Source organism: Triturus cristatus, chromosome 6 (genome assembly GCF_964204655.1).
Source record: "Triturus cristatus chromosome 6, aTriCri1.1, whole genome shotgun sequence".
Classification (NCBI taxonomy): domain Eukaryota; kingdom Metazoa; phylum Chordata; class Amphibia; order Caudata; family Salamandridae; genus Triturus; species Triturus cristatus.
The window spans coordinates 284,278,406-284,297,724 of NC_140589.1; the positions used below are offsets into that span (position 1 = coordinate 284,278,406).

The window sequence follows — 19,319 nt, forward strand, 5'->3', positions numbered from 1 at the left end:
CCAACCCAGATCCAAGTGAATGACATCAGCCAGAAACTGGGTGCCCTGCCCTCTGCGTACTACTTGTGCCCTGGGATATCTACCCAAAAAGCACCGACATTACCTGGGGGTAAATCCAGGATGGCCTTTCAGGGAAAGCGTTCATGCATGAAGCTTGAATCAACAGCTCCTAAAAGTGCCAAGGGGTTGAATGCGTGTGCACTGGGAGCCTATCACCACACTAGTCACTAGTCACAAAGGGCAAAACCGCATTGAACACCAGAAAAATCTCCTTCAGCTCACAAACGTTTTAGTCAAGGGTCCTTCTATTTTATATTGGAAAAGTAACAACAAGAAATGCAATAAGCAATACAGTAATGGCATTTCATTCAAATATTATTTACAAAAAATATGTGAAAACCCACTAGTGTTGTCACACCACCGAAATCTAAAGACCCTAAACAGATTCCTTAAGTGGCCACAGCATTCCCCTCCACCACTCGCTCCCTTTCAGTGTGCGTGAGTGAGGCAGCAAGAGGCTCGGACATCCAGGAGACAAAAATATTTATTAACAAGCATGTGCAATGCAATAGGCCTCGCATTTGCGAGAGTTTACGCTGTTGGCATTGTAAATGACAATGCCTTTTATTCATCTGTTGGTTTTCAAAACACATAAATAAATGGCCTTGTCATTTGCAATGCCAACAGCGTAAAGTCTCGCAAATGCGAGACCTATTGCATTGCGCATGCGTGTCAGTTATATTGCGCCCTCTTCAACCCTGTACACGTGCAACACGTCTGGTTTCATGAAGTCACTCTCTATACGTGTTTGTCGTTCCGTTCGATGGAGTTAGATATAGAATACATCGAGAGTGATACAGCAGTTTTTTGAGGCGGGAAACACCTTACTTTTAACCAGCAGCAAGGCGCGGTGCACTGCACCTGACAGCCGCAAGGCGAGCGTGGAACCGTGGCGGCAATCCGTGGCCTCGTGTGTTGCAGTGAACGCAGTGTTGTCCTCAACACACACACTAAAGACAACGATTCCAATGCTGAGGAAAATCAATATTAACAATAGTTGATGAAATATCGCAGAGTAACCAAGAACATACACTGAACACTGCTGTGTGCCCTCTCCATGCCTGGTCACGTCTTCCGTGCCACACCGTTGTGTGCGTGTGTGAGTGCATACACATCATGGCAAGGTGCACAAGCCGGACTGTGCTGCACAATCCTGTATATAGAAGAAACACACCGCATAATGTGCCCATTATTAACTGTGCTGAACAGCGCATTCATGCTTTGTGCGAGCATATTCACGTTGTGCCTACCCTTATTCTATGCTCGTGTATGTTAGAGTAATGTGTTATCAGTTGTATATCGTGCCGATTCGTTCCCTGCCCTCCATAGGACGAGGCATTAGATTGGCAGGCGCCTCGCCGGTACCACCAGGTGTCATGGCGGTGTAAGGGATGTCCTCAGCAGAGCCCCCTTTGGCCCGCGTGGGGGAGGGGCAGCATCTTGCAGCAGTTCTAGCCGCAGAGACGCTCGTAACACTGTGCTGCTCACTTACAGTCCTGAATAATAGTTTTGTTGGTAGACTGGGAGCCCCTGTGACTGGTGGTTGTCATTAGCACATATGCTAATTAGCTCTACTGCAGCACGGTAATTAAAGCCGCTGCTTGATTGCGTGCCCTTGAAATGAGTTATTTCAGTTCGGAGTCTCGGCGAGGCGGAGGCAGTGCGCACCGGCACGTGGCCTCATCGGAGGCAGTGCTGCCCGCAGTCGTGTCCAAGGGTACAGGTCCTAAACATGCATTGGCAAAGCCAATAGGTCTCGCTTTTTCGAAAGTTAAAGCTATTGGCGTTGTAAATGACAATGTCTTTCACCCATGTGTTATGGAGTGGATGTATGTGGTATGGTGTGGAATTATGCGGGTTGGATTGGAATTGTTAGTGTGGAATTGCATGGTGAGGAACTGTGTGGTGTGGAGTGGATTTGTGCAGTTGAATTATGTGGCATGGTGCGCAGTAGAATTATGCGGATAGTAAATATGTGGTATTGAGTGTAGTGGAATGATGAATCGTGGGATTGTGCCTCATGGAGTGGAATTATGTGGAATGGTATTTTGTGTTGTGGAGTAGTATGTAGTGGAGCGTAATTATGTGGCTGCTAAATTGTGTGGCATGTTGTGGAATTTTGTGGTGTGGTGTGTTGTGTAATTGTGTTGAATTATATGGTTTGGTGTCAAATCATGTAGTGTAGAATGGAAATGTGTGGAGTTTGAATTTTGTGGTGTAGAACTGTGGCGATGAGTGGAATTATGCTGATTGGAATTATGTGGCATGGTGTGGAATTTATTTATATGGTTTGTTGCTATGTGACAACAGAGTGCCTTTATGTGGTGTGTATTTTTGAGGTATTGAAAAAACATGAATGTGATCACGTGTAAATGTAACTGGTTCTCTTATAGGTATTAACAAATGCCACCTTCGTGAAGCCCCTGAAGGAGGGCAGTGTCAGAGTCAGTAGTGTCATCCGTGCATACACTAAGCTGAGTGAGAGTCTTGTTGAATGCTGCCTTCTATGGGAAAGGGGAGTATTAATGACCCCTTAATGCAGACCGCAGTAATGGGTTCTCGGTATTATAATTTAATAGGAGGTAACATTGGGGCTGAGACACTATAAGCTTTCAGAACTGTCCACAGGTCCGCGTAGCGGTGTCATATGCCTTCTCCAGGTTGGAAATATTGTGAAAAGAGCAATCTTGTCTGTTTGCAAGTTCCAGGACGCTAATTCCACCCACACTTGATGGGCTACTGACGCCTGAACCTGGGAAGTGTGAGAGAAGTGTGTTTGTAGTCGAGGCAGTCCAGTCTTATTACCCAAGGTAACCAGATGGTACAGAGTTCCAGTCTTGGAGTTCCTTTTAGAAATCTTTTTTTTAGCTGTTAATTCATTGCAAGTGAACCAGCGGAACAAAGGCTAAAACTCGCAGGATACGCCAATTAAACGTAAATCCCAGGCCTAGCAAACGGTGTCCCTGACATGACCACATGAAGCCATCTGGCAACTTTATTCGCACCTGCCGCTCGACAAATGTCGGGCTTAACAATGCTCGCAAGGTCCTTCCGCCCCTGCCCAAGCACCCATTGATATGCTTACCATTCTGGGAACTGCAGTGCTATTTATTCCATTAGAACATCAGGACTACAAGTCCTACAGTGCCCAAAATCAGCCGTTGTTCGGCTACTCCTGCCCGGACTTGGAATACGTGGGAGTTCTGTGACTGCCCTGTGTTATATATATATATATATATACAAAATGACACTTTGCATTCTAAGACTTGAAATTTCCCTTTTCCTAATGTTATTTTTGTTTTTAAAAGTACTGCCATAAAAAGTGTGGCTGACTAAAAAAACAAGCATTTGCAATGCAATAGGTCTTGCATTCACACGAGTTTGAGCTATTGGCATTGTAAATGACAATGCCTTTTATTTATGTTTTGGGTTTTAAAACATAAATTAAAAGGCATTGTCGTTTACAATGCTAATAGCTTAAACTCTCGCAAATGCGAGAACTAGAGCATTGCAATAAAGGGCCTTCTTGACCGCTTGTTAGAGTGTAAATATCAGAGAAAGAGACCGGCCTACGACATCTTCAAAGTAGTGATAAATAGTGCAGTGAAAAAGATGTTGTAAATTACACAGACACAAAGTGTGAAGTGAGAGCTACATATAATCTGAGCTATAAACACTAACAAAGCGCTCCAACACCTTTCGCTCTCTGATTACACTGTCATGGATAAGGAGGAAGACTGGGAAGGGGGCTATTTCCCACCCTCTCTGTGATTCGAGTGTGCAGTGTAGCATTGTGTAATGTCATTGCAATCTTTGGCCTAATAAAAAACACTCCAGCTGTAGAATGGCCCTGGCTTCACCTCCTGGTGCAGGGTTGTGCTTTATGGCAGGTATGAAGGGAGGGAGGAAGGAATGGTCTCGGCTGCAGTTACGGCCTCATACAGTGCCCCTGCTATTACTAGTGAGCCAGAGGCGCTGAGGTGGTGGTAATAGTATTGGTAGTGGTGGTATTGGTGTCGGTGGTGGCAGTATTGGTATTGGTGGTGGCGGTATTGGTATTGCTATTGGTGGTTGTTGGACTTTGCCCTTTTTGCAGGGTCATCCTTAAACTTTTTGCCTTTCTCCTAGCCTTTTTTCTGACATGGTGTTGATGGTTTTAGGACTCTGGGCACTTTAGCACTGCTGTCCAGTGTAAAGTGCGTATGCTCTCTGTGTTAAATATGGTAATAAATATTGGTCTACACCTGTTTGGCTTATTTACTTTACCTGTCAGTCCCTTGTAAAGTGGTATCTCATATACCCAGGGCTGGTAAATTAAATGCTACTGGTGGGCTTGCAGCGCTGATTGCGCAACCCACCAAAGTAGCATTTCAAACCTGTCTCAGGCCTCTGCCTTTTCAGAGCCTGTGCGCGCAGTGTTACTGCCGATGTGGCGTGGCACCTAAAGTGTGTGTCATGTCTGTGACCCCCCTTTTACTACCTGTCAGTCACCCCTAAGGTAGGCCCAAGCTAGCCCTCTGGGCAGGGTGCATTGTAGGTAAAAGGTAGGACATGTACATTAAGTGTTGGACATGTCCTGGTAGTGACAAGCAGCCATTTTGGTTTCTCACTACTGTGAGGCTGCCCTCCCATAGGAATGCATTGGGGATTCCCTGATAAGTGTTTCAGTGGTAATTCCTGATATGAGAGGAGCAGCGTGGTCAAGTTTGGTATATTTGGAATAGAGATAATAAATGCTACGCAATGGTGTGCGCAGATTTATTATGACTATTTTAGAAATGCCACTTTTAGAAGTTGGCATTTCTGTGTGCTATGTGTCTGCCTGCCTGATGTAGATTGCATGTCTGTCTTTTGAGTGACAGGGGCTGGTGAGGTGTGTGTGGCTCCAGGAGGGGCAGGGTGAGTCAGCGCTGGGCTGAATAGGGCATCTGCATTTGGAGTAGTGGGAGGAGTAGTCTCCTGACCCTGAATAGGGCTGTGCCTGCCTGTGTGAATGCTGGCTCTGCCGTCCTGTGGTGTGTCTGATGACGAGCCCCCACCTGACAAAGGGGAAGAGGAGCCTTGTCACAAAGTGCTCCAAAACCCCCCAGAACCAGTTTAGGCTAGTTCCCCCAAGCCCAGTGCCAGGGCAGACAAAGCAAATATGTGATATAAATATAGGGGCTGAGACCCTATGAAAATGTTGTGCTTTTGGGCTTCCAGAGGACTGATGCTGCTGCTGGGCTCCAGGAGGAACAGCCACGAGGGACTGCCTCCCTACTGGAGGGCCCTGTGTGCTGGCCTGCCTGGGCCCAGCCTTTGCCCCCCTGGACTTTGGACTTTAGTGCCTCATGAGCGCTATCCTTTGACTGCCAAAGGAAAGAGAGGAGCGGGTGTGCTCTGCAGCGCTCGGCTGCCAGAGCGTCCGGAGGGAATCCCAGCGTGGGGATTCCCCTGCACAGCGTGAGGAGCAGGTGCCCACCCCACTTTTGGCTGTTTATTGAGCGGAAGGCCACCCTGCAATTGCAGCCGCATCGGAGACTATATTCTTGGCGGGAGCCCACCCCGCATTGTGATGTGCCCTTAATAGTGGGAGCCCACCCTGCTTGGGCTGTTTATTGAGCAGGAGCCCACCCCGCAATTGCAGCCGCATCTGAGACGATATTCTTGGCGGGAGCCCACCCCGTACTAAGAAGCCGCAGAGAACAGGTGCCACTGGGCCGCTGCCAGCGCAACCTGGAAGTCAGGCACAACTGCCTGGTTGTGGGAAGAGCTAAGCGGCCGGCCAATTTCAGCGCGACCGAAGAAGAAGCCGGTGTCCGACTGAGCGGGGCTCCCGTGAGCTGGGGAGAGCCACGCGGTGACGGACAAGAAGAGCCGAGTGCAGGGCCCCCGTGTGCCGGTGGAGGCCCGTGCCGTGGACTGGCGTGCCAGAGGAAGAGGCGGAGGGGACGTCGTCACAGAGACTAAGCTCTGTGTCTCGTACTGCCGTGCCCTGCCAGGAGTCCACCAGAGAGCCCGGTGAGTCGGGCTCACACTGTGTATTGCCGATGCTCCCCGAGGCACATTGCCGGTACCTGGAGCATTGTTGGTGCACCGCGAGAGCACCAGGAGTCGTCCCCGGGGGAGCTCCCAAGGCAGAGGGGTGCCGGAGCTAATTTGCACAGCTGCCGTGCAGGACAGAGGGCAGCTGCAACGTTGGGGGCCATTTGTGTTGTAGAGTCCCAGTGGGGACCCCGGAGGCACAGTTAGTGCCAGTTTTCCTTTGGGGGCATTTTGTTTCTTGAAGTAAAGGAGTGAGATACACTCCTCTGCCCCAGCTCCTTGCGCACTTTGCTTCTCTGCATTTGCAGCTACGCCCTGACACTTGGGACATGGGGCATTTGAGCCCCATAGGAAGGCCGATTGGCCTGGGGGTCATTTCAGGGTTTTATGCACCAGGATTAGTGCATAAGGTATTTTATGAGTAATGTGATTTGTGCATACTGTGTTTTAGGCCCAATGTGATGCCTCACGATTATGCTTATGATTTTAAGGCCTAATCTAAAGTGATTTTATGCATAATGTATTTATGCCCATGATACCTATGCTAATGTGTTTATGTTGCTAATGCTAAAGTCATTATTATACCAGTAGTTTCTGGTTGTGGTTTACATGTGTTATTAGTACTTTCTAAAGGTTGTGACAGTGGCCCAATTGGCCCTGTCATGTGTATATAATCCCCTGGAAATATTGCCTAGTGCCAGTTGGCACAGTATATATGTGTGATGATAATTCTAATGTGTTTTGGATAATACAAAGGCTATTTTTTGTATATAACCTTGTGCGGAGTTCTTTTTGTGGTGTGCCTAGTTTGTTTCTGCTGTGTGTGTGTGTTAAGCAAATGCTTTACACATTGCCTCTGGGATAAGCCTGACTGCTCGTGCCAAGCTACCAAGGGAATGAGCAGGGGTTATCTTCGGTGTGTAACTCCCTTGCCCTGACTAGAGTGGGGGTTTCTGTATGGCTTAGGCGCATGCCCTAGCCAACCAGAAATCCCATTTCTAACAGTGGTGGTATTGGTATTGCTATTGGTATTGGTGGTGGTGGTACTGGTATCGGTGGTACTGGTATCGGTGGTACTGGTATCGGTGGTACTGGTATCGGTGGTGGTACTGGTATTGGTGGTGGTGGTACTGGTATTGGTGGTGGTGGTACTGGTATTGGTGGTGGTGATACTGGTATTGGTGATGGTGATACTGGTATTGGTGATGGTGATACTGGTATTAGTGGTGGTGGTATTGGTGGTGGTACTCGTATTGGTGGTGGTGCTACTGGTATTGGTGGTGGTGGTATTGGTGGTGGTGGTATTGGTGATGGTAGTGGGTAAAATCTTGACCTCCAAATATCATCCAAGATGCCAGACGCATGTGACAGATCTCTGCATGCATTGGGTGCATGTCCTAATTGGTACTGAGTGGTTTAGTTTAGGTAGATCGGTTGTAGGTTTCTGATTGTATAATAAGCCAGTCTAATGACAGTTCCTGTCTTTTCAGATAATAGCCCAAAAGCATTGTTACAGATATATGAAAGTAAATGGATTTTCTGAATTGTCAGCAGACCTATACGTTGCTGCATCTTTATAGTCTGATGCTGCTATTTTTGAAAGAAGACACATAGTTACAAAAACGTGATGTCTATAGTAACTGGCGTGTGAATGGGTCGTATTAAGAAACCAAATCAATTTGGAATATAAAAATGACAGTCGTAAAGCTTACTACAAGATGGCGTCAATGTGTAAATTTAAAGTAAGAAGTGTGCATACGAAACTTATGTTTATGTGACTAAAAATTGATTTGATGTTGCATCTGTGATATCTATGGCGAAAACCAATATGATTAAAATACATGTCCTCTCGTATACAATGTGAATCAATACGTATAAATAGAAATCTAATTGTAAAAACAGACAAACATTTTTATGGGCGGTCAGTTACATAAATTATTTTGCAAGTTTGAGATGAGAATTGTGTTCCAACCTGATGAATTCTGCCACTTTAACAAATGTCATAAGTCGAAAAGAAAACTGTTGTAAGGACATGAGTCCAGGCCTCAGTTTTACAAGCTTTTTATTTCAGTAAGCGCAATAGATAAATACAACGGGAATATACTATCAAACCCCAAGCATAAGCATATCCTAAAATTCCCAAAGCAACTCGACATCCCATGACCCAGTTCATCAAATAATCAATACACCTCTACACCTAGACAGACACACACTCATTCAGACAAGCACAGTCACATTCACACACTAGTACACAGATTCCCCCTAACCACCCCACCCAGCTCCTCGCTGTTACCTGCATACTGCTGCCTTCTTGGCAGTGAGGCTGCAACAGAATGCAATGGATTTGATGAGCTGAATGTCAGACTTTTAATAAAGGAAATAGTACACGCCCTGTGTAACAACCAAGTGAAGGGGCCAGTAGCCATGAGAGGATACAAATGATGACATGGCTATACTAAGGAGGGACTAACAAGCCTCATAATGAATCAGAAGACAACATTTACAAAGGACAAACACACAAGCAAATGAAAAATAAGGGCAGGGGAGTGGGCAAAGCTTCTCTCCGCACTGAACTACCACAGCTCTTCGCAGAGCAGCGCCTGTGCGCTGGCTCACGCTCAACCCTAAAAAGGGCAGTTCAGGCACAGAGACGCATGATGGCTCCACCTCGAGAGTGATGCATGGTTTGTGGCAATAATTTAACAGACATCTTTTTTATTTTTTTTTAAACGGTAAGTAGCCACAAAATCTGATTTGTTTATCGCACCTTTAATTGTGACGTGAAATGAAGAGCAAGTGAAATCTATTCTTCCAATTCCAGTCTGGAAGGTGGTGCGAGCTTTTAACAAGAATCAGTTTGAAGCAGCCATCCTTGAACCCGGTCTGTGGAAGCAGCGAGGCCCAGTCACTAACTGCATGTATTTAAAAAGGGCTACGCTGAGGACAGGCAGCATCTATAAGTTATTATTATTCTAATTAGGGTTTAATTTCTTTGACCAGTTAATGAGGCCCGTAAACGCTATTCACTGCATTCTCTCCTTTATTGGCTTATTGAAGCGACCCTCGCAGCCCCCTCCTGATTCTTAGTTTCCCTCTCACAATTATGAAACATGGTGTAAAGCACAGCCGGTCATCAACTGAACTGTGTGTAACGCTGACCAGTCCTCAGGATCGGTTTGATGAGAGGTCCACCTCTTGATCTAACCAAGCCTACAAGCCGTGATGGCACAGGTCATCGGAAGGATCTAGTGGGGGATGGAAAGGAAGGGAACAGCAGGGAGGGAGATCTGAAATTAGAAGAAATAGAACATACAATGGTAAACATCGCCTTTCAGAAACACATATTAAACGAAAGCCAGGCCTCTAGGCCAAGCCCGGTACGGAATCCCCTGTACCTGTAAAGAAAAGAATCATCCATGTAGTGATTGCGATAGAAACAATAGTGGAGGGGGTGACTTCTGTGAGGGCGAACTTGTTTTGGGTAATTCTGCAGGAACGAGAGAAATAACAATCAATCATGCATGCACGATCCCCCCTCTCGTTATACTCAGGCACTGAATTCTGGCCCAGCACCTACCCTTCTCTAGACTCCACCGTTCATCACAGGGATAGAGCGTAGACTTCTACCACTCATGCCAACCCCTGTTAAAGATAGAGCCAGAGATATTACCATTAAACAATACTGTGACTCTGTTACGTCACATACACAGCAAGCCTCATGCATTCAGTCACTTAGCTCATCCCCTCGATTGCTACTTTTCTTTGTAGCTTCACCGTCTGTGATCCTGACAACCGTGGCAGTGTTTGTACCCCGTGTAATGACTCTTACACGGACTATGATAAGACCAGAGCAACTTAAAAGAACTCGGTACAGGTGAGACGCCCCTAGGACGTATAGAGGCAATGCACCCCCGCCGGCCGACAATGCAGGCCGATCAAATCCAGAGTGCGATTAGAAATGTACACCAAGGAACGCCAGCCTCCGCACGAGCAGCCGCTCACCAACGGAGGTTGGCACAAGGACAAGATGTGGTGCAGCACCCTTACCAGACCAGGAGTACGAGAACTGGAACTGCAGCGGACGACAGTACCTCGGAGCTGTGAATTTCCGACAGCGTCCCGGGACTCGACTTCCTGCTTTAAGCGTCTTCTCGCGACGTCGAGCGTGACGCGCTAGGCATTCTGGGTTGTGTAGTTCCTGGCCGCGCGGCGGACGGCCGGTGACGTTTTCTTCGTTCCTTCTTACGTGCGCTCGCCGAGATGTGGCCTTGACACTGCGATGGTCATGTAGCCTCTATAAAATAGCCTTTGGACAGAAGCCCCTCCCACTGCAGAGAAACCCCCCGTTCAGGTCCAAAAGACGGCAAGAACAGCTAGTATGTATGGCCCAGGAAACCTAGTTAAGAAGATGTAAATATTTAAACACTAAATGCAGCAGTAAGCGCCTGACGTGCAAAGTCATAAACAAGCAAGGACAGCGGCAACGTAGACGGTCTCGTGGACGAGGCTGGGCTTTAGGTCTGGTTGGTAGTGGGAGGGAGAAACAGACACGAGGGTGACGGTGCGAGATTAGGCTGGGACGGGGTGGGTGGGGGATTCATGCCGGGCGCTCAGGTTAAAGTGAAAGCGGACACTGAAAGCGTAGCCCGTGTTAAAGTGAAAGTGGGTGCACGTGTGATTGGAAGCAGGCGCCCGGTTTATTAAAAGCGGACGCCGGGGTTATTGAAAGCGGGCGCCCATGTTAAGGGGAAAGCGGGCGCCCATGTTGTAAATTAAAAAACCCATCAGATAAGATAAAGCGTGGCTGTGCTGTTTAAAAAACACAAGCGGTTCCATCTGAAGCAGCGCATGTTCTGCCTGCAGTAAGAGAAACTCAATAAAGAAAATAGTGCCTACAGACTAATTAACATGTACAGTGTAACAGCCGAAGTAAAAGGGCCAGTCACCATGGGAGGTTCAAAATGAAGACAAGGCGGTACTAAGGAGGGACTAACACGCCTATTTACGAATCAGAAGCCAGCATTTACGAAGGACAATGACACAAGCCAATGACAAATATGGGTGGAGAGTGGGCTGGGCTTCAAGTGCATACTCCAAAACAGCATGCCTCGCAGAGCAGCGGGGGGGGGGGGGGGAGACTAACCAATTTAGACAGTATGCTATTGACATTGTGGCACGTGACGTCACAGCACATAACGTCATTACTAATGACATTGCAGGAAGTGACCTCACAAGAAGTGATATCACACATATGTTTAGCAGGTTTAGCATGAGTACATTTAAGCGCATTACGAGGTTTAACAAATTAGATTTTGTGTCGGGCTGTGCTAAAAAAGTGGAGCAACCCCAACGCAAAATCTGGGCCTCAACTAATGCATTTATTTATTTTTAAACCCTGCCCCAAACAAATTGGCTATCATGAGAAACATGGTAGTAGATCTGTTCTGCTTATTTGGTTGCAAAGTCTGCATTTTAAAATATCTTATGGTGTTAAGGCACCTCCTGCGGAGATCTTTGTGTGCCCAGTAAATTTCTGGGAATAATAATAATGGTAAGTTAACTCTGGAGGTGAATGCATTTGCTGGACAGATCTGTGTTTTGTTTAATCCCACTTTTAAATCAAATTGGCATGGAGGGTTAATATGTCACCTGCATGCATCTGGCAGATTTTTATTTTATGTAGCTAGGTAAGTGGGTTACTGCTTTTAACAGAGAGATCATTTTGTTACTTGCAGTTCATAAATTGTATTCCTTCTAATATAGCAGAGTGAACTATAAAGAACATGTGACCTTTACACCTTGTAACCCTCACTGTCTTATATATGTGCGTTGATTTACACACTTATATCATTTATTGTCAATGTGTAATGTTTAAGTGTGATGTAAAGGTCTCAAACACCCTGTGTTGGGGTGAGTAGCGCTAGAAAAGAAATTAAATAGTGGTATTTTAATTCTTATTTGTCTTGAATACTGGGAGAGATCAACACATCTGACATTCTTACACTTCATGCATATCTCCTGTATATACAAGATTAGTATGCCTCTCTTAAGTACCTGTAAAGTGATAAGCTGTGTGCCTTTGCTTCTACATTGCATTTGAATAAAAGTCGGAGGTACCAGACCATGCCCAACCAGGATACAGGAATAAAAGGATGCTTAATGGTCCCTTAAGTTTGGCCTTTATCTGTGGCCCAGCTGGAGGTGAAAATAACAAAGCTCCCTTGCCACCTTGCACATTGCTGCTGGGAATGGAAAGCAGACAACGTGCAGGTCTGCTGAATGTGTCTCGGTGTCTGGAAAATACATCCGTGGGGCCTAACTTCTGGGCAGGGCGGAAGGCGTCTGCCCTGTGAAAATTATGGGTAGACACAGTCTACCCGCGTGTACCCAGACTTGTACCCTTGTCTGAATGTCGAGCACTGAACAGGAGCTTCCCACACATAACACAACACGCCCCCGCACTAAGAGAAGGTTTGCTTGTGCTGTCCATGCAGCGAAGTAATTAACAACCATCTTGCTTTGTTTAATTGCAGGTCCAGCCTGGCGAGGGAAACAAGGCCGCTCTGAACGACATGAGATCCTTATCAGGAGGTGAACGCTCCTTCTCAACGGTGTGTTTTGTCCTTTCCCTGTGGTCAATCGCCGAGTCTCCCTTCAGATGTCTGGATGAATTCGATGTATACATGGTAACAAGCCTTTCAAAGAATTCTATTCAATTTACCTTTTTAGCCGTAGTAATATTTGGATCTATCAGTAGTTCCTTCTCTGCTCCTTGTTGACTTTTTGCCTTTCAAGTTGTTTGTACTACTTTATCTGAGAACAGCCTGACGATAACATGCTCTCTTCCATTCCCCGTGGCTACACATATGCAGAGTTTAAAATTTATGAAATGCACTCCAAGAGTCCATCAATAAACCCCATTCATATCCTTTACATTGTTGTGCAACCATATAAAGAATATATATAGGATAAAGTACCCTCTGTTGTCCAATACAAGGATATTTCAAGTCGCAGAGTTCCCTGACCACATAGAGGACCGAGGCGGAAGGCTGAGTTCCTTTACAAGGTCTCGAAACCCCGAGGTGACTTGCAATATTTGTTTAAAGTGCGGTAGAGGGTATCTTTTTCATTATTATCAGGGCCACAGCACTTATGAGGTAGGAGCGGACCAAGTTATGCCTCAGAGTTGACTAAATTATGCAGCCAGAAAAGGCAAGTTATGGGGCACAATACAGCACATTTTGTGATAGCATCACTTCATTATTTTGTCACTTTTTACTCAAAGTAACACTGTCTGGGCAAAGATTTCACGTCAGTAGTACCAATTTAACAACCAAATACAGCAATATGCAGTTACCTTTTGCGAAGGGCCTGCCACTGCACAGGAGCACATGATGCAATGTTTTTAGTAATGTTTGATCTGTTAGATCTAGAAGCAGGTTTTTTTTGTAAAATCTGCAGACTATGGATTATGTGGCAAATCCATAATTATGCTGCAACCGCGGCAGCTGCAGAATCACATAATTCCAGTGGCCCAGCGTAGAATGCATGGTCACACAATAACCATTCTCACAAACCACTTAAATCCTTCTTGTCTTGCTCTTTAATATGAAAGAGATGGGATGGTTCCAGACCTGAAGTACAACCTGTATTGCAAAATTAAACACACCAAAAGTAGTTGGTAATTTGTTGCAAAAAGATATTTGTATCGGTTTAATATAGCTGATAGCAATATCTAGCTGCAAATTCCTTACTTTTGAATTTCCCAGGCGTCAGGCTGGATCTGGAAGACTTCCTTGATCAATACCCTTGCGCGCCTTTAGGTGGCATCGGTCAGCTCCGAGGGATGGCGTCATCTTCGCTGGAAGGGACGCCTGCATCACCTATATAGGCGCCACCTCGGTGCGCTGACGTCAGTTCTTTTCTTTCCACGCTAACTAGCGCAGATCTGTGAAGAGAGCTACCGTCTGTCACTTTTTGACAGGCTTTTTTAGATGTTTTATTGACGATTATTGGTGTGTATGTTTTTCCAACATGCCAAAAAAGACTTCTGGATTCAAACCATGCGGCGCCTGCCATTGCACCATATCGGTGACTGATCTGCACTTGAATTGTCTCTGGAGCCTGACCACGATTCTAAGTCGTGCTCCGACTGCCGGACAATGGCTCCGAAAGCTTTGAGGGAGCTGTCACTAAAGCTGCTTGCAGCCTGGCGCTTGGGGCACCACGCAGTTCACTCTGGAGGGCTCGTTCTCGGTCCCGGTCAAGAGAAAGGTCCAGGCACTGCCCCGGGAGTCCTAAATCCTTGTCCTCCCTCTCAAAGTTGTCCGATCGGTTAGGTAAGAGGCAATAGAAGCACAAGAAGTTAAAGCGTGCTTCAACTACTTCCCGCCTGTCAGCTAATGTGATGGAGGAGTCTCAATGCTCTAGGCCTCATTCGGTGGAACCTGTGCCTGGGTTGGCTTCCCTGCCTTTACAGGAGCGGGAGCGACACCCGCCCAGCTTAAAGAATTTTATGACACCATGTGCCTCATATTTAGGCAACCTGACCTTCCTAGTGCACCTTTGGAGGCTCAGAGGGGGCTCCATTGGGTTCTGCGCGGGCAGCTCCGGCGCCTCCCCAATGGCTTGGAGGTGGATCCGGACCGGCACCGGTCATGCCACTGCAACCTTGCCTGGTGCCAACCCCCGCGGCGAGAGTCCTGACGCCAGCCTCATTCTTATCCCCAATAACCCAAAGCCGATTTCAGCGTCTGCAGTAACCTTGGGTCCGAGTTCGGTTCCTCAGCCTTTTGAAGGGCTAGGAATGGAGTAGATTTGGAGGAATTGCTGGACCCTCTACAAGACCAGCCTGAACACTTAATGGACTGGTATGAGGAATTGAGTGAGGCCAGTGGACTGGATGCCTCTCCAGATGCTGGCCTGCTTCCCCCCCCCCTACCTATAGAGGAAGGAGCTTCATATGCTATGGTGGTGAGAAGGGCAGCTGAGGTCCTGGACCTTAAGCTCCCTTCGTGGTAGTCAAGATGAACATCTTGACAGGTCCTGCAGCCGGGTGTCTCCTCCTCTGAACCCCTCCTGCCATTCAGCGAGAACTTGAGGGCTTGGGTATCTATTCAAAGGTAAGCAATCTGTGGCTAGGTGTCTCTATCAGATGAAATAGCTACTTACCTTTGGTAACACCTTATCTGGTAGAGACATGATCTAGCCGCAGATTCCTTACCGACCCACCCATCCTCCCCGCACCTCGGACTGGTTTCTTGGGTAAGGACGGATTCCTTTCAGGGCCCTAGTTTTCAAACACACCAATGTCATTACACTTCATGGCTCCACACGTCTGACATGGAAAGTCGTGAAAAATTAATAGGTGGCGCCTATACAGGTGACGCAGGCGTCACTTCCAGCGCAGACACCGCCACATGGAGCCAAGCGATGCCACCTACCATTGCGCAGGAGTATTGCTCGAAGGAAAATCGTCCAGATCCAGTCTTATGCCTAGGAAATTAAAAGGTAAGGAATCTGCGGCTAGATCAAGTCTCTACCATATAAGGCGTTAGTGAAGGTAAGTAACTTGTTCATCTGAAAGAGACAGTTAGTTATAGATTCCTTACCTAAGAATTACCCCCAGGCGTCAGACTGGATGTGGAGAATTTTTTCTTAGCAGTACCCCTGCGCGTCGGTAGGTGGTATTTGTCGACTCTGCGTCCGTCGTTGGCGTCGTGGTCGCTGCGATGCCATCGCAGTGTTTACTTAGACGCCGCCCCCGGGCGCTGACATCAGTTCTTTCTTTTTCTGCACCAGCCTTGCGCAAATCCAGAGAGAGCTACACCTAGTCACTTTTTGACTAACTTTTTTCAACGTTTTGTAAACATCTTTTTGAGTTTGCGTGCGATGTCCCAACGCCGGACTGGGTTCAAGCCTTGCTGCTCCTGTCACAAGCTGATCTCTGTGACGGATCCGCACCTCGTGTGCCTTTGGTGTCTGGAATGCGACCCCGACCCAAAGTCGTGCTCCGACTGCCGGGCCATGAATCCTAAGTCTTTGTGGGAGCGGTCCCGAAAGCTATTGGAGGCCCAGCGGTCGGTTCTGCGTTGATCCTGGTCTTGTTCGAGAGGAAGGTCTCTGTGAGAAGTTGGCCTGGTATATGATGTTCACTAGTTAAAGTGACCACCTTGTACCATGCCAAGCAACCCTTATGGTGTGGTTGTAAGTCAACCTTTTCGGACTAGCTGCCCTAGTGGTAGCGTAGGCTAAGCAGTCTTTGAGGCTAAACTCGTGAAGCGTATTAAGCAGGCTGTTTTACCAAATGTAACCCCCTTTTATACCAATGAAAGGACACCACACAGATATATATTCAAAATATATATGTATTTATTTCTCAAAGTAACCCCTAGTCTCTTTATGAGCACAGGAGCACAAATCGTCAAACAAGATTACAGTAGAATACACAGAAGTTGCACTTTATATGGGTAGGCCCTGGTGGCCGCTCAAACCATATACTAAAATAGTGGTATAAGTACCACGAACAGAAAAGGGAAAAGGCCTAGGGCCTCTAGAATCGCTGGGCCTACAAGGAGCTAACTTCAGTTAGTGACCAGGAGGTCCACGGGTTGCGTGTGCAAAGCAAATAGTCACACGCGTGCTCCCATAGGTTTTCAATGGGTGCGTAAAAAGTACAAAGTTACTGCAAAAAGGATCTTCCGGATGGACTATGAACTTAAGATTCGAAACATAGACACTAGAGTTGATACTCTACACTTGGGCACCGGAGTGCCAGCTTTACCTCACCCACAGGAAGCGGGTGCGTAGGTGTCGAAGTGCGTCGGGTTTCTTCTATCTGTTCAATGGAGCCTGTGGACAAAGATGCTGCAGGCGATCGGTCCGGAAGAGATGCGGTGGATCCCAGAGTGGATCGGAGTTGTAGAAGACCTGTAAGCAGAGGGGACAGTGTTCACAGTCACTAGCCAGTGACCAGCGTGGCACCAGGTGGGTACCAGGCGATGTCGGGTGCAAACAGGAAGAAAGGTGTAGCTTGTGTCTGCAGCCACGTGGTCCCTGAAGGTCGACGACGTCCAGGAGTCGGTTCACGAGCTGTCCCACGCAGGCTCTCGCTGTCGGCGGTGTCGGCGACTTGGTCGAAGCAAACAAGCCTTGCCAAAAGCAATTGTTGTGGAAAGCGAAATAAGCTGATGGTTCTGACCAGCAAGGTCAGAGGGACTGCTCCTTTGGAGGGGAGCAAGGGCCAGTCTGGAGCAACCAGACCAGTGGTGTGTTTCTTGAAGTTCGTCGCCAAGATAGCCACTAGCCAGCGGGCCAGCAACCGGTTAGGCGCGTCGAGTGGCAAAATGCAGAAGGGCCCCACGCAGATCATGGAGATGCTGGAGGGCTCACCTTTGGTGCAGATGCTGCTCGGGTGTTGGGCTTCTCAGATCCCAAAGCACAACTTGGAGGGAGCCTCGGTTGTTGCGCTTGCAGCTTGTCGTGGTCTTTTCAAGATGGCTGGCTCCACGTGTCTCGGTGCCTCCACGGGTCTCCTCTTCTCAGGGACTGTGGATCGGGCGGTGAGAGGTCTGGAGGTCCAGGTCTTGTCAGTCTCTGGGCTCGGGCTCCGGCGGGAGGCGGCGGCAAAGCAGACGTTGATTCGCTGGATGGTGCTTGCGTTAGCAAGGTGGTCACTCCCTGACCACAGGGGAGATTGGCTTCAGTCCTCTGTGCGGCAGAGCGTCGAAGTTCCCGTCTTCTTCTTAGTTTCAAGTTGATTCCAGGATGTCTGAAGTCTTAGGACACAGCTCCTACCTTTAAGCGGATTCTAGGGGCCGGACTACCTGCTAGGTCCCTCCCTAAGGGTGGGACCAGGAAGGGGGGTGGTTACACCCCCAATCCTTTGTCCAGTTCGCCCCAGGCCCGGGACTGGTGTGCCCCAGGACCGGATTGAACTGGCATATGCACCGAGGCTCCTTGTGAGCCTCAGGCATGTCTGGTTTCTTTCAAGCCCTACCTGACCAATACACAAAATCCTGTCTGGGGTGGTGCACGCACCTCCCCTGGCAGGAAACCCTTTGTCCACACCTCCCAAGCTGTAAGGACTCCCAGCAGCAGGAGGGCAGACTTGTGTCTGTGGTGGCAGCATCCATTTTGTGGAGCTGAGGCTATGTCTGATTTTACCCGGGTTTCAGGTACTGTACATGTCGTGTCCCTCTAGAAGGGTGGAATGCTAACCCCGTCGCCAGAATTGGCGAGGGGTTAGTATTCCAATTCGTATGACACCTTACTCGACATGTTTTGATAAAGCCAAACCAAAGTTAGCATTTAACCGGGAGGTTCATAATGCACTTAAGAGTATATGGTATGACGATATCTGGAAACAGTAGAAGGAAGATGTTCCGACCACTGCAGACAGGCTCAGCTCATGCCAGAGCACCATCTCACATGGAACCAAGCACTCTGCCTTCAGGATTGTTAAGGCCTGCCATAGGAGTGACTTATAGGTTAACATGTGTCCCATTTAAGGTTAGGTATAGGTATACTACACCTAAGTAAGAGGTGGTTACACCATCTTACCCCAGCTGAGTGATCAACCAGTTGTGTCAAATTTGTTAGGCCAAGCCTGGGGTGGCATAATACATGCTTCAGCCCCTGGCAGGCCTTAGATACACCAATGCCCTGGGTACCTAGTGTACACTGGTACAGGGGCTCACAGGGTGATCCACTTCCAATTGGTTATGCACCTAGGGTGCATAGTGTAAATTTAGTAGAGAGAACAGCAGGCTGGGGGTCTGATTGGCAGGCCCACAGCCTCAATATGTCAAAAACCAGTGAAGCAAAAAGCCAAAATTTGGAGTGACCATAGGATAGCAGACCCTACTCTCCTACAGTCTTGAGACCGCTCGTGAAGCCACCACACCTCATCGCACTCCAAGTCTTCGAGGTCCTCGGGTAAGTCGAAGAAGAAGAAGGCGAAGAAGCACCAGAGCACTTCTCCTTCTCTCCGTTGGTCAGCTGACATAACGTGGGACCAGAAGCGTCATTGCTCCAAGGTGCCGTCTCCAGTGCCTGATTCAGGGACGACTTTGCGCCTCCCCCTGTTTCCGGGAGCCAGAGCATCCCCTGCCCAACTTCGTACATTTTACGAAGCCTCGATCGCATCTTTTGGTGGCCCGACTCCACCAGCGCACCTTACTGGCCCCGCAGAGCTGGTCGGAGGTCCTGGGTCTTCAATGCCGGCGGCTTCGGTG

The 19,319-nt window shown here is 47.9% G+C and overlaps 1 protein-coding gene across 3 annotated transcripts in view; it reads left to right on the forward strand.

Annotated features, from left to right (window-relative positions):
• The window catches only part of SMC6 (structural maintenance of chromosomes 6), a 918,345-nt gene that overhangs the window by 767,047 nt on the left and 131,979 nt on the right, over positions 1–19,319 (forward strand). For all 3 annotated transcript variants that reach the window (XM_085610645.1, XM_085610644.1, XM_085610643.1), the window contains exon 25: positions 12,618–12,770. In XM_085610645.1, coding sequence (XP_085466771.1) covers positions 12,618–12,770 — 153 coding nt within the window. The remainder of the gene's footprint in view (positions 1–12,617; positions 12,771–19,319) is intronic.